The 25,046-nt window shown below is 40.4% G+C and overlaps 1 protein-coding gene and 1 non-coding gene across 3 annotated transcripts in view; both read left to right on the forward strand.

Annotated features, from left to right (window-relative positions):
• SLC9A7 (solute carrier family 9 member A7) overlaps positions 1 to 24,788 on the forward strand; it is a 62,205-nt gene extending 37,417 nt beyond the window's left edge. Inside the window, exons 11-17 of one of the 2 annotated variants that reach the window (XM_032186309.1) lie at positions 1,316 to 1,427; positions 2,691 to 2,844; positions 8,847 to 8,906; positions 12,255 to 12,318; positions 14,918 to 15,000; positions 17,995 to 18,100; positions 23,033 to 24,788. In XM_032186309.1, the coding sequence (XP_032042200.1) occupies positions 1,316 to 1,427; positions 2,691 to 2,844; positions 8,847 to 8,906; positions 12,255 to 12,318; positions 14,918 to 15,000; positions 17,995 to 18,100; positions 23,033 to 23,281 (828 nt within the window). In that variant the 3' untranslated portion in view covers positions 23,282 to 24,788. The remainder of the gene's footprint in view (positions 1 to 1,315; positions 1,428 to 2,690; positions 2,845 to 8,846; positions 8,907 to 12,254; positions 12,319 to 14,917; positions 15,001 to 17,994; positions 18,101 to 23,032) is intronic. The other variant, XM_032186316.1, reaches the window with a different exon arrangement.
• Positions 20,921 to 21,114, forward strand: LOC116485216. The gene has a single exon (XR_004252819.1). It is a non-coding gene; the product is annotated as a U2 spliceosomal RNA (small nuclear RNA).
• Positions 24,789 to 25,046: the final 258 nt, after the last annotated feature.

Genomic DNA, 25,046 nt, shown 5'->3' on the forward strand with positions numbered 1-25,046 from the left:
TGTGAATCAAACAATGGGGACGGATCTTCCTGTCTTGTTTCCTCCTTACCTGCTGCAGGAGTAGGGCTATCTGCTGTGGAGATAAAACCCAGTTAAAAAAAAAAAAAAGATGGCCTAATATAGAATATACTTTTTTTTCTTACTCTTTATCTCATCTGTTTTATCACATAAGTCTTTATTTGGCCATTTTCATTGCTTCAGAGAAGTGAAGAGTTTTCCTCTGTCTTCCTATCTGTTCTTCTGAACTAAAAAGTGTCCCAGAGCCCTATGGCCATTGGATGAAGATGTGGATAGAATAGCTGTCTGTTTGGTGTGCTGTGTCGCAATTTTTCATTTCTGATATAGCCTTCTGTTCTCTGTTCAGACTATGCTATCTATGCTTCTTTTCATGTAACAATTACATGAACTTTTTTGTAGAAAGTAATTATAAAAATCTTAGTTTCTTGTAGACATAACTTTCTGCAAGCTGTGTTGTTTTAAATCCATATTTAGGTATGACAACAACCCAGACATATCTAGAGTTCTTCTCTACTTCACATTTCTGTAAGAGAGCTGTTTCACTTTTCTAATGTTGTTATCCCAGCAGCAAATGAACAGTGCTCAGTTCGTTTCTAATTATGTTGGTGTGTTACAGGATTTCAGAGCTTATCACTCTATTTTGTACCAAAGTGTTCCTGAGTTGCTGGAGCATGTATTCAGCTCTCTGATATTCACTGGAACCACGGTACAGCATGGAAAGAGCTTACCACTTACTGTCATGAATTTCTGCAGTACTTTTTTAAAAATACTTTTTGAACCTCATTATAGTGCTGGCAATTGTTTTTGGATTCATCTTTGTAGTTTCTCTGAACTCTGAAGTGCCTGCCAGCCCGTAGGAGATCGTGCCTCTGCAGGAGCAGTAATGTAGTGGCCACATGCTGGTCTCCTATGTTGGCTTTCCTTCTGCACTGGGGCTGCATTTCTGTTGGGCTAAAATACACAATCTAATGTCAGTGGTAGTTGTTTAACATGTGATATTAAGTCTTCATTTGTACTGGTAGCCTTAATACTAGGTGTAATTTCACTGTGCCTTAAAAAAAAAAAAAAAAAAAAAAAAAAAAAAAAAAAAGTGGGTGTATTAGTTAAAGGTTGTAATCTGTGCAGTGAGTTCTCTATGCAAGTAACTGGTGAAACTCTGTTTTACATAGACAGGGATAACGTGAGCACTTTATCATTATGTAAATTTCCTATTAAAGCAGAAGGTTCATATTAGAGCCAGGTACCTGAGTGTGCACACCCCAGGAAAGTGAAATCCTTAACCCTCAGCTGTGAACAGGTTGCGATCTTTTTGGGCAGAGCTGCACACATCTACCCTCTGTCTTTCTTGCTGAATCTGGGCAGAAGGCATAAGATCAGCTGGAACTTTCAGCACATGATGATGTTCTCAGGTAAAAGAGCAAAAATGTTTGGTAAAGCAATAATACTCTTTAAATCATAAGATGTTTATAGATCCATCGTCTGCTTTTATAATTCACATGTAGTTTTTTTAAACAGAAGACTTAACAATTGCAGCATGCCCTCATGTATCTTTAAACTTTTACATGAAGTGTCATGTCTGAGAAGGGTGACACCTTGAATTGCCAGCTGCTGGCAGCCCACAGTCACCTTATGTTGGGCATGGAGTAGTTTCATTTGAAATGTTGAGCATCTGACGGCAATGCGGGGAATCGAGATGTATTTCTTCCAGAAAGTTAGTTCTAGGTGAGATGATCTGCATGTTGTGCAGAAATAGGTATCTTCTGAGAAAATTGACACATTTATGGGTGACTTCTCCTACTTAATTGAAAAAAGAATATATATTTTACTTAAACTCCTTTACTTGACATGATGGAGTCAGGCTGTTTCCAGCGGTGCCCAGTGCCAGGACCAGAGGCAATGGGCACAAAGGGAAACATTGGAGGTTCCCTCTGAATACCAGGATGCACTTCTTTGCTCTGCAGGTGACAAAACACTGGCACAGGTTGTCCGGAGGCTGCAGGGTCTCCTTCCTTTCAGATCTTCAAGAGCTGTCTGAACGTGGGCAACCAGCAATAGGTAGCCCCTCATGAACAGAGGGTTGGACCAGATGACCTCTAGAGCCCCCTTCTCTCTAGAGCTGTTTGGTGACTCCCCTCCTAAATAAGTTTGCAGGTGACCAGTTGCTTGCCCTTGATAGGGGAGTTTCATAATCTGTAGGAGAGGGGAAGCAATGTGTTCTGCCTGTGAGCATGTTCTTAACTAACGTATTTTTCCAGGAGATAACAATTCCATATCAAGAAGTTAAGTTTTGGTTATGGAATCAAATGAAAAAGTGTCTATTTTCATTTAGATTCAGGGAGCTCCTTGATTTCCAAAATATATTTTGATATTGTCCACAACTTGTTTGTTTCTGCATTCCTTTCCTGTTAATTTCTGGAAATAGTTACTCCTTATCACTGTGTTTTCTGTAAGCCACATAAAAGCACTAGGGCAAATCATGCTTTAAAACATGCCAGAGTATAATTTACCAGGGAAAATGAGATAACTGAAATTCACCTGAGAACAGGCTGAGCCCCATGCTTTCTGCCTGTCACTGTGAGCCTGTGTGGCAGGGAGGGAGCAAGGAAAGATTCCATGTTATAAATAGGCATGATTGCACTTCTGAAGCTCTGCTATTTTGTTCTTTTGCATAGGTCTCAGGGGAGCCATGGCCTTCGCTCTGGCCATACGAGATACTGCTACCTACTCGCACCAAATGATGTTCTCAACAACCCTCCTCATCGTCTTTTTCACTGTGTGGATTGTCGGTGGAGGTACAACTCCCATGCTGTCATGGCTGAACATCAGGTCAGTATGCAAACGTATGCTGGGGAAAACTCTTTTGAGGTGGCAACTTGAAGTCCTACAGAACTTGTTTGATGCTTGCTAGAGCTGCTCTGGGTGTTTAGAACGCTCTCTTATATAGAGGAAGGTGTTAGTGCAGGCAGGTAAAGGAAATGCACAGGCTGCTGCTGGGATTCAGCTCCCTGATGCTCTGTGATTAGGTACCTGATCCTTCTCAGCCCTGTAGGATATGGGATAGCATTGCAGGATAGTAACCCCTGTACTGAAAAGAAAGAATTAGCCTATCTAGTACCATATCGACTTCTTGTCCTATTAGTCATTTCCCTGTCTTCTGGCTCTAGGTAATGACCCTATTCTATTTATTGAGTTAGGTGGAGCCTTTAGTGTTAAAAATGCACTTAAGTTTCTTTGGATAAATGTTTTGATGACCTTACAACTGTGATAAATGGGAACCTGCTAGTCTTTCCAGTGTGTTTCTTCTGTTTTTGACGAGACCTATGAAAATGGTGAGCAGCATGAGTATAGCCACTTGGCTTTAAATCTGGGTCAATACTTAGTACTTTAGGGCTGCAAGTATATTCATGTTTGAGGCTGTTTATCAACAGAAGTCCTAGAGAATCAAGAATCCATCATTGTTAAAGACTACGTATGTTTTTCATTCTGTGAAAGCTTTGGCTGTTGTTGTGGGGAGGGAGGGTAAATAGAGTGGAATTAATGCAAGCACGCTGTACAAATACTCCAGTGCATTTTTTCATATGTAAATTATGCATGCTGTTTGGTCCTTGAAAGTGTACTTTGTCTCGCATTCTAGTTGTGCTAATCAGAATTTGTCTACTATTGTTTTTTCCTATCCTAGCATGCGTGATACAATCTTGGGTAAAGAAAACAGTTTCAGACTTTGGAAGAATTAACCATTCTCAAGGTGTATTGCTGTTTTTTGGAAGTCTTCAGTAAATTTCTTGTGGCGATAGGTAGCAGGTGCTTTCTAGGTTGGGGGAAAAAAACAGGATGGCTAGGATGCTCAGAAATGCCTGAGACTCCTATTATTGAAAGTAGCTAAAGCTAAAATGTCTGATAAAACAATGTCAACAGCAAATTTTGGAGTTACAGGATGAGCTTACCAAAGCTGTGTTGTCAGACTGACTGGCTGACATCCTGTCAATATGGATATGCACTTGAGCAGAGCTGAACCACTCTGTGCCAAGAACATAGCACGTGTATCTGATGTCAAATGCTTCCAGCCCGAGAGAGGTACTAGAGCTGAAATATGGTAAATCACTGCTGTAACAGCACACATTGGAAAATCCTGGTTTCTTTTTTCTTGTGCCACACAAATCAATTTTTGTCCTTTACAACTGTGTTTAAATGCAAGTTCCAGAGATATAGAGATATAGAGAGATATATAAGGCACAACTGTACTTATACACCTCACCAAGCCAAGCAGCCAGAGTGTCTGTATAACCAGCAGCATATGTATTCTTTCTGGAGAATGGGGTATGAAGGAGCAGGGGATGAGTTCTGGCATGTGCTGTGCAGGTAAGAAGTCTGCCAAGATCTGCCTGCAGCTTTTCGTTGGCTGAGGTGAAATTCAACCATTACCTCTGCCACGAGGCTCCTTCAGTCATCCGCAGAAGGACAGGACTGAATTCTGGCGTGTCCTAGCTCCTGGCCAACTGGAAACTAGTTGAAGTAACTTGCTGTTTTTGTTTTATTTTATTTTTATTTTTTTTTAGTGCAGTCTAGCCCAGTAAACAGTTTGTGGAAGCATCTAAGAAGCTGCACTGACTCCTTTAACAGGTCTAGTTGGGCTCAATAATGAGATTCCACGAACCTGGTTCATGAGCTGTCCCTGAAGGTAGAAAAAGCTAATGCCATATCCGTTCCAGGCTTGCCCTTTAGGTAAGATGCACTTGCAAAATCACTGCCATGGCCAACAAGGCAGAACAGCTGGAAACAGTGAGAAGTGCCTGTGATACTGTCTCTGGGGAGCAGCTGCCAACAGTGAGCTGAACCACAGTCTTGAGTGTTTAGCTGTTTTGTTTTGGAAGACCTACGCATGCTTGCTAGTAAGTAGGAATTGTAAGTGTCAGTTGACAGAAAAAGCACGGTTGACAGAAAACAAATAGTTAGCATCCTCATTAAGAGAAAGTTACCATGTAGAAAAGGGCACTCTATGTAAGTATACAGTTGCCCTGATGAGCACTGCTGTGTTGGTCATCGAGGCTGCACTTTTTAGGGTCGAATTCAGATTTGTACCAGGAGGTGGCAGCCGTGTGCAGCTGATGAATTAGGAACTTGTTTCTGGTAAAGTAGAGTTTGAGACAAAACCCTTTCTGCAGGAAATCAAGACCTGTCTGACCTTACAGAGAGAAGACAGGGGCAGATTAGTTTCCAGCTGAATTTTGGAAGCGTGCTGCTTTCCTCCATTCCTTTCCAGGCAGTGGAGGAGGTCGGCAGGAGGAGATGAAGATGCTCCTCTGTCTCGGTGCCTCAGGCAGCTGCAGTGCACGCTGCTGACACAGCATTTTTTTTGGATGCTTTGTGAGCCCTGGCACTTACCCATTAGATTGCACCGCAAGAGGCTGGAAATAAGTGCTGCTTCTGTATAGCGCCATTTAGCAGAAGGGAGAATAAAAGATAGAAGGCTGGTTGTTTCCAGGAGTAAGTAACTGAAGGGAAATAGGAAACTAATGCCATTTGTGTGTTGGATTTAAACGTTAGGGCTTGTGTGGACTCTCACAAGTCCAGCTCTCGTGTGAAGCTTACAGCAGTTATTGGGGAGCGAAGGAAGGCATAAACAGGAAGGGATCTTATTTAAGGTTAGTCTGCACAATTTAAGTAGAACAGTACCGGAGAGCTGACTCCAGCCACGACTTTCAGCCTGGCTTGGTACTCCTACATCCACAGTGTGCGTATGTGGGGCAGTGCCTTTGCAAGGACCCCGAATTGCTTTGCTGGGGCTCAGAGGCAAAGGCAAGTGCCTGTTATTTTAATAGCAGTTGTATGCATGCTTGGTTCTTCTGGCCAGTGTCCAGTGCTCAGGATTAAAAGGTACAACCAAGCAAAGGACCTACAGTTTGCAGTGGAGACTTAGTTTGAGTTCACTGCTGAACTGGTTGGGAAAGTGACACCATGGCATCAAAATCCAAGCAAAAGGAACGGGATCTTCAGATGCTGTTGGTTTCTGCCACTTAATGCTAAGCAAGCTTAAAAGTTGACACCAGAAATTAGTGTTAAAGCCATGATGTCATATATTTGAACTTGCTGGCTGTCTTGGCTGTGAAACATTCATGTATGTGAATCATAAATGGTAATTTTTTCTAGCAGTAGATTTGCTTTTTTTGTAGATATTAAAGCATTACTTGAATTTTACAAATGAAAGTGTCTTCCTTTGAGACTAAAATGATGAAACAATTTCCTGCGTGAAGCTTTAATGCTTTCAGCAAATTAGCCCTATAAATCAGAACTACTGGCAAAGTTCCTCTTTTCTGAAAAGTAGCTGACTTGTTTCATTTATTTGTCACAGGAAGGAAAACAAAAAAAAAGAGGAGCTTCTAGCATTTGCATTGAAAAATATTTGCCACTTTTCATTAGGGTTTGACCTGTTTTTGTTTTTTTTTTCATTTTGAATGAAGCAGTAGGTAAATTAGTGCCTGCTTCTCCATCATAAGCTGCTTCAAATGTTTGTGTATTTTAATAAAGTAATTTCAATTATACTAATCAGTCTCTCTAAATCTTAAACATGAGAATAGTATCTTTTGATTTAATATAGTTTTGTTATCTTTCTGGAGAAAAGTTAAAGGTTGCCTGAATTATGATAACTTAAATTTTTATCGCCTTCTATATGACTTTGCAATTATAATCTTCATAGCTTTTTATCTAGTGTTTTTTCCTCATTAAGCAAACTGAAAAAAAAAAATCTGGAAATACTGAAACTCATACAGGTAGACAGTTCACATAGCAGCTCTCTGGGGTGGTGGTAAAACAGCTTGATGTCAGTCTCAGGTTATATTATATTAAATCATCCAGGGTGGTCCAGCTATTAGTTGCTGGGTTAAATGTGCATTCCTTAAATACTGTGCCTGCATGTGCTGCAATGACAAGAAGTGAGTGTTGATGCCAGAATCCAACCTTGTTATATCCAGGGCTGGTGTGGGGAATGTTTGATCAGAGGTCATATCCTTCTCTTTTGCTGCCTGTTTCGACTTTTTCTGCAATTTACATCTTTCATTTGGCTTATCATTTTCTAAGCCTGACTTCTAGCTGCTTTCTTCTGCCCACGCAGCAGGCACTGTGCCTTTCCCTCCATTGTGGACTTTTTTATTTTGCCATATCTTTCTGCACTGTTCTCTCCAGTCTTCTTCTCACATTTGGTTTCTCCTCTTCTCTTGCCTCCAACCTCTAATTTCTTGTCATGGATCTCTTAATGGAGGTGCAGGACAGCCTTCAGTTCTCCACCCTTGCTGAACTGGTCCCCAGTATCTCCTTGGTGGGAGAGGGATTGCTTCCTCTTTTGGATGTCTGGGTGTAAGCATGGGAGAAGCTTTCTTATGTCAGTTCTTGTGCTCTTAAACATGGCAATTCCTTACACAGAGAGAAAGAGAGTATGGGAAAGACCCACAGGAGTTGTGCTGATGTATCTACAGCAAATGGGGTGATACAGGTTTAACTGCTGAGCTCTAACAAGCCTCTGTGGGCAGTTTCAGGAGCCATTATCTTGGTTAGGTCAAGTAAAGGAATCCCTGAAGGTACCCTAAAAACAACATCTGTAGCAGCTTACCTAGTTCTAGGGTTTTTTAGTGATCAGTGCTTTCATATTTTTTTAATATTGGGGTGGGAATTGCCTTCTTCCTCAGCCACCTTCTGAGAAACAGTTGAACTCTTCCAAAATAGCTAAAATTTTCCAAAAATGCTGTACTCATTATAGACATCTGGGAAAACTTCAGTATATGAGCTTGGCAAAGACACAACAAAGAGAAAAGTCATAAAGGGAAGCTATCAGACAGTTCTCATTTTAGTTTTTGCTACATATACAGAGCTCTCTCAGCGCTGGCCTTTCATGCAGAGTGTTCTGACCTGTGGCGTGTGTTGGCATGAGAGCGAGCTATTGAACCGAGAGTCCAAAAAATAAATCTAACCCAAGTTCGGTATTTGCATCAGCCTTCAAGGATTGCATTAGTGCATGTTCTTTGTAGTGCAGGCTATGGCCTTAAATGTTTGGTTCTTAAACACGTAAGCTTGCAATCAGGAAGCATATACTTGTTCTTCGTAAAGTGAAGCCACTGTGGATTTGCGGTAATCTGGGCATTTATTTCATGTGGGCAGTGTGTCACTCACATAGCACACCTTAATGGAAGAATAGGGGAAAAAAAAAAGCACAAACTGCTAAGGAATTTATATTGAAAGTACTAGAAACCAAGCATGCTTTCACTTGTTTTTAAGTACAGTAGAAAAAAAGTAAAGGAAGGAGTAAGAACAGTGTCTGAAGTATTATGTTGAAGATTTAGTTAACTGTTAATTAAACCAATTGAGTGATTTATGCATGTATTACCGGTTGTATTTGACTCAAACTAGGAAGTGATGATAGCCTCTTTCATATATGCATAGTTTTCAGTCTTGACTTCATATTATTACTTTCTTTTAAAAAATGCACAGGTCCCAAGGCACTGGGAGCATGTCTTTGAGTTCTGTCTACACGTAGCAATTCTCTTAAGAGCTGTTGAATATAAGTTATACAGACTGATGGCCTGTCATGAATGTGGGTGTCTTTCCTAGCCTGAATCTGAAAAAAATGAAGACTATTATTTGACATCTCAATCACTAAGGGCTGCTTTTGTTAATTTCCATGATTTTTGTCACTTTGTCATTGTTCTGCCATTCTTATTTTTGTATGTCGTGTCTTCTTTGGTTGGGTAGGTTTTTGTTTTGTTTTTGCTAGGCAGCTTTGTCAAGCTACCATCTCATGAGCGTTTTGTTACTCACTTTCCATTCTTGTGCTGTACCAGAGTTGGTGACCGTGTTCCATCGGTGGAAGAGATGAGTGAAAGCCGCTGGCTGTATTTCAGGTGACACTGAGCTGCTTTCCCTGATACCGAACTAACCTGGTGCTTGGCTTTCTTCATCTTTATAACACCGTGTGCTCTTTTTCTGTTCTATGGCATGCCGTTGCTGCATCTCCTCTTTTGCAGTGCCGTAGATACTCCTCACTTCTGAATTAGTTCTCTTCTTGTGAGCTGGGAGAGTGTGGATCATTCATTGTCTTCAGCTTAAAGACAAAACCAACCAAACAAAAAGTACCTTTAACTCTTGTGTATGGGTAAAAAATAAAACAAAACTAGTGTCTCTGGCCTGTGAGGACTTGAAAGCTGAGAAGTTATGGATGTGATCCTTAATCACACAGATGGTCTTAGGCACTCCACGGGATTATGTCATACAACTGTTCAGGTAAGAAGGACTTCTGTGGGTGATTCAGCCCACAGAATCTATTGGGATCTATTTTTAAAAGCAAGGGTTGTTGGAATGCTTTGCATGACGATGCTGATAAGGGTGGAGAAGACACAGAATCCTAGACTTCTCCAGCTGGTGGCTTCTAGAACTGCTACAAACACCCCACGCTCCACTTCCCACATTGACTGGCCACACTGCTTTTGGTGCAGCCCAGGGTATGGTTGGCTTTCTGGGCTGCAAACACACACTGCTGGCTCATGTTGAACTCCTTATCCACCAGTGCTGGGGGGTGCAGGGCCTACAAAAACCATGCTTGTCATTAGAGCTGGGTGTATGTCTCTTTAAACTTGATTAGACAGACTTGTTATGAATAATAAATGTTTTCTATCTAGTGCATCAGATAGAAGATACTCTACGCTGGTTGGAAGATACAAAAAGTAGCTGTGGGAATTCAAAATAGTAATGCATTTGGTGTTAAACTGAACTGAGGGACAAGCTTTGAAACAGCAAAATTTTTTTTAAGGTGTCTTGAAGGAAAGAAATTCCTTAGAAATACTCCAATTACCTTGAAGAATAACTTTGGAAACTGTTAAGAATAGGAGCCTGTGTCTTTGTATTATTTCAGTGTTGAAAGAAACTTATGTAGTAAGAATTTATTTTATTTTTATTTCTTGAAAGCTGAAATGTTTTAATATAGAAAGGTGTTTTTCTTATTCAGGAAGTCAGTGAACCTGACCTGTCGTGTATTATGACTTTTCACTGAGCAGTACGGTCATCCTGCTCTGGTCCCCGAAGCCCCATTCCAATGCCCTGGGGAAGCTAAGAAGTCTGCAAAATCAAACACACAACCTTATCAAATAAAACCTGCGATGTTCTGAATTGTTTATGCTTTTATATAATATGAAGTGAATGTGTAGCACAGGGAATTAAAACTATTTGGGGTATTCGAGATATGTTTGTCTTCTGGAAGAAGTTCTGTGAACTCCCCGTTTATACGGCCAGTCACAAGGCTAAGTCGAGCATGGTGGCTGTTCGTAGTGCATTGAGCCTCCCTGATGTGTAATTGGAGTGAGAAAAGCCACAAATCTTTAATTATTTGTATTTATGAAGGAATGTGCAATCTTGTATATGGCCATATTGAGCCTGTATCCTGATGTGCTTGTCAGCTTCGAGTGAGGCCTCATCAGATAACTGATCTGTTTGTCTGTAGAAAATCCTTCTTATCTCTTCACTGCTTAGCAGGAGCCTAAGCAGTAACGTGTAAGCCCTTGTAACCTTTCCAAGCTCTTGTGTGTGGCATTTCATTCTGGCATGTGTTACAATCCAGTGCTCAATCTATCTGACCAGTACTCCCATCTGTCTAGTGTTAAATTTGCAAAGCTTTTTAGTCGTTGAGGCTGGTCAGTGCCAAAGTGTTAAGATGATTCTCTTTGTGTTTCTTTGCTATGAAAGGAAAAATAAAGGGATGAAGAAAGAAAAGACGGGAAAAGTCAAAGCAGAGGAGTTGGATTAGCAGTAGCTAGTTCAATGTGAGGATGCTGCAGGCTGTCTTAGAGCGACCTCCTGGATTTTCTCTGAACTGCATTAAGTTCTGTGAAGCCTTGAGTCCACAAGGATGATTTAAACATTGAGTTCAATGCCTACCTTTTTTTTTCCTTAAAAAAAAAAAAAAAAAAATCCTATTAGAAAGTTCTGCCCTGTATGCTGTTTAATGGTGTTCTGTTTTAGTTTAATCAATGCAGTCTTCTGTGTCTGATGGTAAGTCATGTGTGGATCCCTGTGTGCCTTACACAAGCATGCATCCCTTGGATGCACAAATGATATGGTCTTTCCTACAGTATTCTGTCGGTTTCTGGTTATCCTGTCTCAGAAGGGAGGTTGCATAGACACTGTGGCTAGAAATAGCTGACACAAAGCCGAGGTGGAAATAAATGACACTAAACCAGCTCAGTCCCTTCCTAGAGAAGGAAAATAAATGTGAGCTGTTTAAGGCAGTGTTTTTGTTAGTTCTTGCATTTTTCTACACTAATTATATAACTCCATAGAATTCAAACACAACAGTTTGACACTGACAGTCTTGCCTTACAGGTGAGGTTGTACTTCATTGCAGAACTTAAACCACCAGAGATTGAGACATGAATGGGATTTGAGGCTAGACAAGTCTAATCTGAACAACAGATCAGAAAACCGTGAACATACTTAAAAGGGTCAGATTAAATACCTGTCTTGGATAGGAAGGCTGTGTGAAAGGATGGTCCAGTAGTAAGATGCCTGCTAACTATGCAAAAGACAGTAGTCATACACCATCTTACTACAATGACCCTTCCTGAGATGAGAGGCTGGACTAGATAGACTGCCTGCTAATGCGTTGTGGCTGTTATGTGTAAGGTGAACAAAATTTGCAAGAACTAATGTTACAAACCTTCATGAAGTATTTTTGATGATTTGTACTGTCAGTGCCTTAAAATGGTGCGTGTATATGGGTTTTGTGTTTTCATTTTCTTAATAGTATGTTAGCTGAGAGACAGGCCTGAGAATAGCTCAAAGTTATTTGCCATGTCAAATATTTAGGCTGGATTTATCCTTAGTCTCTGGTTTCCTGCTGCTGGACATGAGGAATCTTCACTGAAGAGGAGCTCACCTACAATTCACCTGTTTAGGCCCAAAGTAGTATTTGCCAGTGTCCTAAAAGAGTTGGCAACAAAGGTAAGCAGTTAAAGCTAATGCTGAGGTAGAGTTAAAGCTGTTATCTACAGGTAGTAGTAGCTGCTTAAGTGAAAAAGCATCGTGTTTGTTCCTATGTAACTGCACGGGAATAATAGACAGCTCTTCCTCGAACTATTCTTATCTCTCTGAATGCAGCTTTGCTGGATGCTTAAGGTGCTTTTAAAACACGTTCTGCCAAACTCACAGCATTTGCAATCCTCAGTAACACCACTTGCTTTGTTTTCCTAATGTTTCTGTAGGGTTGGGGTTGACCCAGATCAGGATCCTCCACCTACTAATGACAGCTTTCAAGTCTTACAAGGAGTAAGTAATTACATAACTTCTCTATTAGGCTGACCTTTTTTTATAACTTAGGATGATAAAGAACTGCAGAAGCTACATGCATGGGGGAAACCTTTCTCTTAGCTGGCAAATCAATAATGCATTTTACTTTATAGTATTCAAGTAATGCCCACAAAAAACATTGTGTTGTTGCATATAACACTGCAGTGTCTCTCTGCATTTCAAATTTTGGCGTGTGTGTAAATATAAGGCATCAAAACTCTTCCCAAAGCTACTAACACAGTCTATAACAATGTGCTTTCCTCTTCCCTCACCCACCACCCAATGTGCTTTTCAACATTTTACAGCATGAACGGTCCTCCCTTAGACTGACACATAGATAATCGTCGTGGTTTATGTCCAGTAGTTGATAGCAAATTTTGGCCTTTGGACTTGATTTGAATCAAAGATTAAGTTTGCTATTCCGACTTCAACTCCTGTATGCCATACTATTGCCTGGCTTGATCTTGCTTTAGCTACCTACCTTGCTTGAGGCAAAAGAAGAGCTGGAAAGTTGTCATCTTCAGCAAACGTGCTGTGAAATGTGCAGCATTCTGTGCATCAGTAACAGTCTGAGTTGCTTTTTTTTTTTTTTTTTTTTTTTTTTTTGTGATGCAAAGTGTTATGTGCAAATAAGACTCCTGAAAGAATGTTGTCTGTACCAGAAACTTCAGTTTTCCTCATCTATAAATTGAGTGAATTCACAGGAGGAGCAAATAGTCTGGAAAGAAAACAATTCCTGAGGTCTGACTGGGAGCTTCCTCTGTGCAAGGACACTTTCATCACAGGTTTCTCTGTCCAGACCTAGGTTTACACTCTCCCAGACAGTGTACTGCTTGACAGTAATCGTTCAGTGGTGTGACTGATTGGTTATGTAGGCATCTGCTGGAGGAAAGTGAGGTTGAATGGCAGGAAACAGGATGACTGAAGCCAGAGGATGAACAGAGCACAAGCATGTGAGCTCTGCCTTGTAAACCCCAAGTTGTATGATGCTGGTGTTCAGGCTGGCTCTTACTCCATTTGGGATCATCTTTTATTAGTGGTCTCCTGTCTCGTGTAGGTGTGCTGGTTTTCTTGTGTTTTGTTTTGTTTTGTTTTTTCTTTTCCTTTTTGTGACAGGTTCTGCAGATGCTTACCTGCTCAGGAAGCATTTATTTCATTGCAGAAACTGAATTAGGCATCTCTGAGTTCTTTTTATGAAGCCTGGGTCCAGCACATAATAGATTCTTGTAGATTTTGTGTGTGTCCGGATGCAACCAGAAGGCCAGGCTTCCAAACACCATCTACAATGAAGGCCACAGTTCTGGCATAAAACCAAGGTTAGGAAGCGGTATCAGGGTAAGATGACTTTCAGACTGAGCTTGTCAGTATTTGAGAAGTTGTTTTAACAGGAAATAGCCACAGCCAGAACATGAGTATTCTGTTCTCATTCAGTGTCGGGGTGGAAATCACTTGTTTGCTTTTTTCCCATGTAAACATAAAGCACTTACCCATTTGTTTCCCTCTTTAGCTGTGTATTACATTCCTACTGGAATCCATTAGTCAGTTCCCTTTGGACTCCTCTGTCTCTCACAAAGCCAAGACTGGCTGCGAGTCACAGTTAAAGAAAATACAAAGTTAGGGATAAGGCAGGGGGGAAAAGGAGTTTGTACTGAGGTTTAACTCTTGGTGAATCATAGGGTTTTCTGCAGATGGGAAGTACACAGGGCAATTCTAGCAAAACTGCTGGAGAAGAACACCGCTGGAAGATGATTCACGCAGGGCGTTCTCGCATCATCTGTTTTCCTGGGCTTAACTTTGGTCTCTGTCCAAGAAAAAAAAAAGTAACAAAAGTGTAAAAAAAAAAAAAAAAAAAAAAAAGAGGAAAGAAAAACCACAAATGCAGCTGCAGACCAGCTGGTGTGACGACATGTAGCACAGCTAGTGAAGGGACTATATTTAACTGTTAGCACTTCTGAGGGCTGCTGTGATCTAGCACTTAGGAAATTTGCATAACCTTCCTCAATTGTGATTTTTATGTGGATTCCCTATTAAGCATGTTTCTTTTAGGCCTGATGTGTTTATTCAGGTTTGCAAGAATTTATCAGGTATAGTAAATTCTCTTGTTCTTTCAAGGGTGTAGTAGGCTTTAGGAGTATTTTATGTTTTCCCTTGAGTTAAGGAAGCCAGCTGAGTAATGAAAATGAATCAGACTGGACTGTCTCAGTGCATTTATTTGACAGGTGGGTGGAGGACAGGGTATCAGTGAGGCTTATTTCTCAGTTTTGAACTTCTTTCCTTATCACATAGTCAGTGCAGTGACAGGTGAAATTTAAGGCTTAAGGTAACTTGGTGGTAGGGAGTTTATTAAGGTAACTTGAGGATAATGAAGAGAGCCTGCTTGTTCTCTGCACAGTCATTTCTGGTCTTTCTAGGGAAAGTAACATCAGTACAAGTCTCTAAATAGTTTTCTCCTGTGGTCTCTGTACAGCACTGAAGTCATTTGGCTTTGCATAGGCCATTATAATGTGAATGACTGGAATGTATGACTTCTTTTTTTTCCCTCCCCATAATAATGAATATGCTTTTATCTTATTTTTAGGATGGCCCAGATTCTGAAAGAAGGAACAGAACGAAGCAGGAAAGTGCTTGGCTCTTCAGGCTGTGGTATAGCTTTGACCATAAGTATCCTTCTGAAAACACAGCTTCACTTCAAGACGTGAAATACTCAGACTTTTTTCCTTGCCATATACCCATATGCAGCTTTAAGCACTTGAGAGAGTCAGGCATGATTAAAGATCAAGTATTTAACAAGGCACAACTGAAACTTCACCTTGCTGACTCAGAAAATGGACATTTCCATTTCATGCATGCTATCTCACATTTGCCAGATGACGAAAAAAAGAAGTCAGTCTGTGAGCTGAGGTTTTGCTTAACAGTAAGACAGACAATTAACTCTTCCTATGAGTATGAATGTAGAGCGTGTCTTTCTGTGTCTATATTAGTACTCTACAACCTTTCTGAAGCTGCTGTTATGCTGCTTAGATAGCCTTGCTTGAACTTCATAACTTTTATGTACCTGTCCAATCCTTCATGCTAGAGTTTGTTGGCTTTTTCTTTTTTTTTTTAAATTAGTCAGTATATTCCTCATCAATATATCATACGGGTGTCCCTCCTCAATGTCTTATATTCACTTAGTAGACAATGGGAAAGCTAATCTTGTGGCCATACCAAGTCCCTTTTAACTAAAAACTTAGACATTTCTGTACTTGATTCCTAGTAATTCGTGGGGTATTAAAGATACCTGTGATAGGGTCTTAATCTTGTTGCAGCTTGCACCTGAGAAGTGAATAGATGGCCTGGGGTCTTGTCCATTGGTGGCTGAGATGTTGCTGGCCTGTTTCCTTCCTTGCTTTGTACATCAAGATCAGCCATCCATGGAAACCAAGGTGTAGTGTTGGAAGCATTTGGATCCAAATAGCACTTCCCTGTTCAGGGTAAAACCTGTGAGTGATGCTTTCAGATAGCACAGTAGTGGGACAAAGCCCAGAAGGGTGTGTGTTTAGTTTAAATATTCATAGCTATTAATGATTTCAAGTAAACAGTTTGAACATAGTGGCTGGTGTCCAAGTGCATCAAGGTCAATTTTTTGTTCAAATACCATATTTGTATTAAAAAAAAAAAAAAAAAAGACTCGTGTGGTAAGAGCAGGACCTGGCTATGACTGACTGCCTTCCGCTCACCCCCCAAGGAAGCAGAAGCAGAGCTGTCCTCTTCCCCTGCCTTTGCAAAGGGGATGTGCCTTATGAATAACAGGAGTAGCTGGCAATGCTGACTTCCCTTCAGCTGACACCAGCACAAGTGCAGTCCCCAACAGCCACAGCAAGGGGGGAGTGCTAAGTGGAAATTACAGCTTAATGAGCTGTTTCACAAAACTATTATTTAAAGGGTGCTGATAGTGCACTTGCTTTTTCAGTAGCAACTAGCAAGCTTTAGTGAAGCTTTCTGTCAAGTTTGTGCTGAGGAAACTGCCATGCAGAGGCAGAGCTGTCTTGCTGTGTCTTAAGTTAAATTCTGTTACTTCTCTTCTAAGGAAGCATTCAGATAAACATCTGCTGGGCGGGCTTTAGTTGCACATAAAGGATGATCCACAGAGTTGTTAGCTCTATATTTACATGTAAATATCAAAATATTTTTTGCTGATGTATTCACTTGGTTTTGAGTAGAAAGGCAGTTTGTCTCAGAAATCACTCTTTGCAAGAATGAAATTTGACTTGAAAAAGATGCAAGGTGTATTTGGCAGTGTGCTGTAATGCTGGCTATTTTCTGCAGAGCACTGTGCGGAGGAGTAACTGGGAACTTCATTCCTGTGGAACATGGAGTTCATTCAGTGCCATGGGCTTTTCTCTGGGTTCAGCCACAACCGTTAAATATGAAGGAAACAACAACTGTGATAAGTACCAGGTGTCTTTTAGTGGGTTTGCTTTTTTTTTTATGGTGGATTTGCTGCTTGCCTGTCCAACACAGGGAAACATGTAGGCAGGTAGGTTAGTGCAAGGGCTGGGGGGAGAGTTTTTCTTTCCAGGACTGGGTGTAGCCGCACTGTTAGCAGAGAAGGTACGGAGGGAATATAACCCTGCAGTGGCATAATCACACCACTGTGTGTTCAAGTAAATGCACTATGCCAGGCTTTGCCAAAGGAGAGGGATACCCCTTGGCTAAAACAATAATTTATTTATTTTTTAGTTCTCCTGACCTTCCCCAAACGGTCATCTGTTGAGTAAGAATCAGGAAAATTATTAATTCACAAGTGGAATAAATTCTCGCTGTGTATAGAGGCTTAAAGTAGCTAGAATGCCTGTATCATGTTTGCATTTAAAATAAGCCCTAAGGAAAAAGGAAACAAACAAACAAAAAACAAAACAAAAAAAAAAACACTCGCCCTGGTTTCAAACAACATTTGGACATCTTAGCACTCTCCCCCAGCTCTGTTCTGGAGCCTGGAGCCAGGCAGGATTAGCATGCTGCTCTGTAGCTGGGACACCCTTATTGATTCATGAGTAATTTTTTTGACTTCTCAGGCATATCATCAGCCTAGAGTAATAGTATGAACAAACATGGATTTATTTGGAAGATTCCAGGTCTACTCCTGGCTGCATCTGTGGCTCACTGGCCAGCTAATAGTGGACCAGTTCAGGTGACTGTAGTATGCATGCAACATCCTCAGAACAATATTTCATCACTGGTATGTGTTAAGCCACATAGGTATCTTGTTATCTCTAGCGTGCAACCTCAACACTGTGCTCCCACCTGCAGAGCAGAAATACCCTTGGACCAACATTAAAGCACTTGTACCTCTGCTTGCTCCCCTTGACTTCAGCAAGCGCAAAAGCTTGAAGTGTTGCAACTACATGAAACTACAGTAAGGGAGTTAGCTAGTTGCCCTTGCAGAAAACATGTGGGTAAAGAAGCTGCCCTTAAAAGGATCAAGGGAAAATTGGGGTGGGGAAGGGAGATGGTTTTAATTTATTTCTTCACAAATGCAGGCTTTTCGACGGATGTTACATGCAATTAGTGAGCAACACATAGATCAAAGGCAGAACCATGTTTATGTACAACTGTCTTTTTATTTTAAATAGTGGTTTTCAAGCACTGTTCTGCTTTCCTTAACTACTAAAGTTATTTAAAGCCAATTCTCACTCACAGCGGCCCTCCGTTAACCACAACTCTACCCAGCTGGTGTGGCCTCATAGCCCGCTGCCTGACGAGTCCCCAGGTTTATGATGTAAGTAGAGCAACTCAATACTTGTGTTTTTTTTTTTTTTTTTTAATGTATTTAACTTCACCAAAGCATTCTTTTAAGAAAAGGTGGTCTGATGTACTTATTGTAAGTGCTGGTAAGTGATCTTAGTAAATTGCTTCCAAATATGATGTCTGTTCTTAACATTTCTGGACAAAATTGTTTTCTTGTTACTGCTGAGGCTGTGTTGAGGTCTCCTTCAGAAAAGACACTGACATGTTTACCAATGCCAGAAAGAAATCTGGTAGAATGTCCCTTCGTTGTTTCCACAGTGAAATTCAAGATCTGATTTCAGAAACTGTTAATCAGCTACTTATCTCAGTCTAGCAGGGCAGTACACTGTGTTTGCAGCCGTGTCTTGCAATAATTAATGCTTCGTTCTCCTGTTACTCTTGCAGGATCCTGATACATGTCATTCCTATCTGTAAAGTGCTCCTTAAATCTACAACTTTTTATGAACTGCTTGTAAATAAAATCTTAGTACTGTGTGATCATTCCAGTTTGCAGGTTCTCCAGAACCTGGAGATGGTAACATCTTTGTTATGTTCAAGTAGCACAGCCAGTTCTCTATTAATTTAGGACCAGATTTCTACTATTTTCCCCAGAAAGTTACAAATTCCACATGCAACTTTTGATATATTTCCCTTCATTTCTTTTTGTATTATTAGAATCTTGCTTTTATCTGACAGTAAAACTTCAAAGAAACTTTCCTCTTCCACTGCTTATTTAGAGCTATTAGTAATGCAAGAAATTGGCCTTGTTCCCATCTTTGCAATGCCATTGGAGATCTTAAAGCAGATCTAGGCTGGAAAGCATCCATCAGAGCAATTAGCCTACTTGTGTGTTGCACATTTGGCTATCTGTGTATGATCTTATGAGATTACTTTTCCAGTAACTGAGGATCTAACCAGAATGAGCATGTAGTTTTGGCTTTCATTTTCTCTAACAATTTGGCTCTTTCTTTACTCATTATTAACTACTGCCATTAGCCACTGCTAATTTATTTAATCGCATTGGTTCTGTGACATACCTCACCATCCCCTGTCTTGAGGTGTTAGCTTCATCACTGCATAATTCGCTATTTATATAAAAAAATGTTAAAAGCCTGCATACTTTTTTTTTTTTCTTTAACACATATAATGTGGAACTTCCATGTTGTAGTCTTTCTTATTGTTCCGATTTTGGTGCATTGCTACATTAGGATTAGGAATATTAATTTGAGATGAAATTTCTAGTTTCCTTTCCAGATATCTTAACTCTGCGATTGCTTTTTGTTTCTTTGCATGGCTGCCCTTGCTGCAATGGCGTGACTACACCGTTTTATTACTAGCTAGAAGGATAAGGAAGCTTCTTGCCTTCTTAAGTGCAGATGAAGCAACTCAGAGCCATGTCTTCTGGAGAACAGGATCTGTTTGGAGTAGTTTTGCTTTTGTGAGGTATTTTCAGGAAAATTGCATGGTACATCTGAGAGGCTTAAAGACCAAAGACCTATTCTACCAGCCATTCTTCCTGTTTGGAAGAAGCGCCTGTATTCTCATCTGCTTTTCCTGATGAAGCACTGCTGGCTACTTTGTTTTTGCTTGGTTGCTCAGGGCTGTATTTTGTGTCCTACACATGTCCCCACCCATTTTTTGAATGTTTAGCTCTTGCACCATACACGGTGTGACACTTGGTATGGCAGTAGAGAGAAGTGGTTTTCTAAATATGTAAATCCAATAAAGAAACTTCATTTGCAGTATGTCTGAGTCTTGGGGAAAGTAACTCTCAAAACTGGTGAGAATTGTTATTTCCTCACCTCGCCCCCTTTTCCTAGTGGATCTAGCTTTATAGCAGAAATTTAGTTTCCTTCATGGGTTTGAATTCAGGTGAGAACTAGAGAAAGTCTAAGCAGAGCATCAGATTTAATTTGTAATATATTTTGCATGCATAGTACATGATGCTTTTACTTTGGAGCCACAAGATAAGTAACTTGTGATGTAAGTTTTGTCGCTTGTGATGCTTGTGCTTTCCACTACTAGCAGTGGAAATAGTGCCTACCCGTGTTTTGCACATGTAGCATGCTTCATGCTTATTTTCATACTGCCTTAAGAGGCATTAAAGACCAACACTGTGAGCAGTAACTCTAAATAGGCTTTAGCAGTGTGAACATCTCCAGCATGTGGTCATAGGCATGTGACCTCTCAAACAAATTTTACGACCAGTGCTGTAAAGTCCGTGGGTTACAGTGCCCAAGTTGAAACAAGATTCAGTCTTTTGTAGGATGTTGGATTTAGGTACTTAGACATGATAGTTTTTAAGTAGTGAAGTTCAGACCTGTATTTCTTGAGCGAATTGAGGTTACTCTTAACAGAGTTGTAGGGGATTGTAGAGGCCAGTTTAGGGTTATTCTTGGAAGAATTTCAAGTCTCGAGGGACCGACTTGGATACATTTCCTGTCTTTCTTGAAAGAATTGTTCATGCTGCATGAAGCACAGTAGGTTTATTCATGCATCCTCTGTGCTTGTAAACGTAGCATCAAATCTGTATACTACATGGGTTTGTTCATGTATGTTCTCTGGGGAAGCGTGTGAAATGAAGTGCCTGCTGTTTGCAGCGTACTTCAGAAGGGAAACAAGTAAGAGGAGCTTGCCTCACGCAAGGCAATGTTTGTTCACTATATTGAGAGAAAGCTTAGTGCTTTCTCTGGAACTGATCGTGTTTATGTACATGCACGTACAACTTGGGAAAACCAGAAAAGATTTAGTTAAGAATTGCCATCTAGTATAAGGCTTGTGGCCCCTGTCTCTACTCAACATTTTTCTTCCAAGAGCTGTTCAGCCTTTTGGGGAAGCTCAGGTGTAATGTGTGTTCTTGCTAGTTTCACATCTGGTATGCCCTTGCTGCCAGGACTCGCTGTGAAGTGGCGTTGTGGAGTCAGGAGGTGACTGTGGAGCTTGCTGAGCTGCTCCACATATTGCCCTGGGATCTATCACAGTACCTCCAAGTGCACTGCCTACCCTTCGTTGATGCTATTCCAAGGGCAAGCACCATGACAGGCAACTTGTGATACATCTTTGCAGCCTCTTGGGCTTTTTAGAATATAATCAGTCACAAACTACTTTTTTTTTTTTTTTTTAATTCATATTAGTGTTTCTGCTTGTCATCTTAATTTGAGTGTCTCTTCTTCAAAAATGGAATATAGAAGGATATCAGACTTTCTTAAACAGCTGGTTGTTTTCTGTACCTTTTTTGTTCCTCTTGGTTTTACTCGCCAGACTTGCTTATTTTTTGCCGTGTAAAGCTTATAAAGGCAGTTCTGTTCACTGTATCTGAACCTTTTAATTTTTACTTTTGTTCTCATTAAGACAGTTCAGTAGTTTGGTGGGGGTTTTTTTTGTAATCAAAGAAAGGAAGAATCCCAAACTCTTTTGCTCTCTGAGAACAGTGCTCTTTATCACAGTAATACTATCTGTAAATCTGTGGTGATAAACTTGGATGCCACAAAGGTTCTGAGAAATTAGCGTTCAGTCTAAGTAGGACTTGTCTTGTACCTGACACTGAACTGCATCACTTTTTTTTGTTGGTTTCGGTAAACTCCTGACACCTCTTTGAGTCCTGTCTAGTTGACATTCTGTATCATCCAGAGGGTTATGCTGCTTTATTTTGAGTGGTTGTCATCCTGAAATAAGGACAGGCAGTTTTCCCAGGAAGTTTTATTTAGCTAGGCACAGAGATTTTCATCGCAGACAGATTAATCAAAATTGTCAGTCTCAAGTGTACTGAAATCCTGTTCTGCAATAGAAGTAGGGTTTTCTGGTCAGGCTGATCTCACACAGCCTGTGCCCTGTCCCCTTCTTCCTTTGCTGTAGTGGAAGAAAATGATGCATTATGAGAACGTAGCCTGATCAGCATCCAGCTTACCAGGGAGAGCAGCAATACATGCACCTAAATTTCATTTTCTTTAAGCAATATGGAGCCATTCACATGGAGAAATGCTTTCAGTTGTAGGACAGCAAGGTTATAGTATTGATAGAATTTTCTTCGAACATGAGGAAAAGCTGTTTTCTGACCAATTCAGCCTTTTGTGAAGACCATGCTGAACAGCAGTGAATTATGGTGTAATGGCTTGCTGTTGTACTATGCTGTGTAGGACAACTAAATTCAAGTGTTTTATTATACGTCACTGATTTCTAGTCCTTGACAATATATTTCATCCCATCTCCATCAAAACAAATTCATAGGGCTTGATGAGCCACCTGCCTGAATGACGTTGAAAAGAGAACACTTCAGAACTAGCCACAAATTTATGAAGGAAGCATTTTCCTTTATCAGCCTTTCCTACTGCCAGGGCTCAGGAGTGTTCCTAAGAACTAGGTCAAGTAATTCTCAGTTTAGTATCAGGTAAACAGAGTAAGCAGATATTTGAAATGTTTAGTTCAAGAACTAAACAAATTTGTTGAGGAAGCCTTGAATATAAAGAACTTGGACTTAATGAATTCTTAGCAGCTTACATGAATCTTCTGCTTCTGAACTTGTCTAATGAACGAAAGATGCAACTCAGACTTTATCTGGAATTACTTAATTGTGCTTGGTCTCAAGTCTTTCTTTTTTCTATACAGCCTTCTAAATTGTCATGCAAAAACCACCATAGACTGCTTCTCTCTTGTACTTCTGGTGAACTTACAGTGCTATTAAATTGCTAAATCTGTTCTTGGATTCAGCTCCCCCTCATCTATCCACAAGAGCAGTAGTTATTCAGAGAACAGTAATCTGATTTGCAAACATTGGGTTCAAGGTTATTTTTAACACCTTCTTAAGGTGGAATTCTACCTCTTGTTGCTTCTGTATTGACATGTAGGTAAACTTTCCTGTTCCATTATCTCTCTGGCAAAGACCTAATGTCGTGCACTGTACAAAGACTTTTCTCCTTTATTCCAGAATCAAGAACAGCTTAGAGAAGAGGATTCTGATTTTATTCTCAACGACGGTGACCTCACTGTGACATATGGTGACACAACAATAACTGCAAACGGTTCCTCAGGCCCCCATACAGCTACCACTAGCCTTGATGGCAGGAGAACAAAGAGTAATTCAGAGGAGGCGCTGGAACGTGACTTGGGAGCAGCAGACCATGAAGTTACGAGCAGGGGTACCCGGCTAGTTTTTCCTCTGGAAGACAATGCATGATTACTGACTCAGTAAAAACAACTCTTGCTCTGTGGATGGATCAAGGAAGACTGCAGGCCACTGTGTCACTTGAGGTGGGATGCTTATTTGAACAAGTTGATGTGTTTGAGTGGTTTTACTAAGGTCTGAAGATGTCCCCTATTTTTTACTCAAGATGCTGACAGTGGGGGTTTTCTAAATGTCTGAAAACAGACAAATGAAAACTGGTCACGCTCTGCTTTTAAACCACACATTGAATCTCGGTATAATTAAGATGCTGCAGTTGTCGTGTTCAGCTGCAGCAGCTCTCTCTGAGAAGAGGTATGTGGCAAAATTGTCATAGAACTGAGCTTGTCTTGGCTTAGCTTGTGAATGTGGAAGAAGAAATATAAACAAGATGATTATGAGACAAAAAGGAATGTGTGTGTATCTGAATGTGGAGAGATCCATTGTTAACTTCTCTAGTGAGGATGAGGAATCCAGAGGTAAAATGGGACAGTGTACCTTAGGAGCACAGGCGCGTGAATGCAGCACTGTGGCAAATCTGTTACTACAAGCTGTACTTAATGTGTTTCAGGGGAAAAAAAAAAAAGGGAAAATTTCTTCACTGGACATGTATTTAAATAGGAAGACAATGAGCTGTTTGTCCCCTTAGCTTTGGGCAACTTGACTACTAGCCTACGTCTAGTGCCTCAAAAGAGTAACGTCCAACTTCTTGTGGTCCAAGACATGCCTGGGTCCAGGCTCTTGAGCAGAAGTCATGAGGAAAAACCTTCTCTCCCTTAAGGCTATTAAAATCAGTTGAAGAGAGGTGGAAATATGTCTTGGGCTGGGGAAAACAGCTGATAGGAGGAAAAAGAAGGGAAGGAAAAAAAAAAAAGAAAGCAGTATTGAAGTTGCGTGGAACCGTGAGGTTTCATATTTCTCAGAAGAATCCATAGACTCTGCTTGCAGTTCCTGTGCGACAAACAGCAAACATTTAACTATAAGGACAGACAAACATTGCGGGCTTTACCATTTGTGTCTATCCTAAAAGGAAGGTGTTTACTGCTCTTCTTTTTTGCAGAGTAGATGTGAAACTTTAGTGGGGCATTGCACAACAATATATAAACTACAGAAGTGACAAACTGTAGTATCATCTTAAATGTGAAAAGGGAAAATAAAATCTTTGCCTAGTATTTAGCCCATTTACATGTAGGCTAGCTTTAACGTATTGCTTAATGCTTTTTACTTTCAAAGTGAGGCGATATCATTGTCTTTGCCAGTAGCTGAAAACTGTTATGCTTTGAAGAGCAGTTCAGCTGTTTAAAGCATGCTAAAATGTCATTTCTCATGTCTTGAAAGGTTTATTTTTCAAACCATTCTGTGGCCCACTAATGTGATGTAATATCAGTTTGTCTAAAAATTGTGGTTTTATCTTGCTGCCATTTCAGTTGTTCGTCATAAAATTGTGTGTGAGTAAATACCCACTCTGTTTTTCCTCAACTATTAAACTTAATGATGGGCTAACAATGACAACTTGCTGCTACAGAGAAACATTGCAGTTGTATCGTCTAAGTCTGCTTTCTTTCAAATGTGTTTGAGTGATCTACCTCCTTGTGTGTCCCTCCAAGATGAAATTTTTAAAGGGCATTGATCTGTAATGACTATCTGACATTAAAGAAGAAAGACTCAAGGAAACAAAGAAGCTTTTTTTGTGGGGAAAACTGGAGGTCTGAGCTCTGATCTTACATGGTGAAGAGTAACAAACCCTGATGAAGATCTCTGAGAAGAACAAATTCAAGAA

Source organism: Aythya fuligula, chromosome 1, assembly GCF_009819795.1.
Source record: "Aythya fuligula isolate bAytFul2 chromosome 1, bAytFul2.pri, whole genome shotgun sequence".
Classification (NCBI taxonomy): Eukaryota; Metazoa; Chordata; class Aves; order Anseriformes; family Anatidae; genus Aythya; species Aythya fuligula.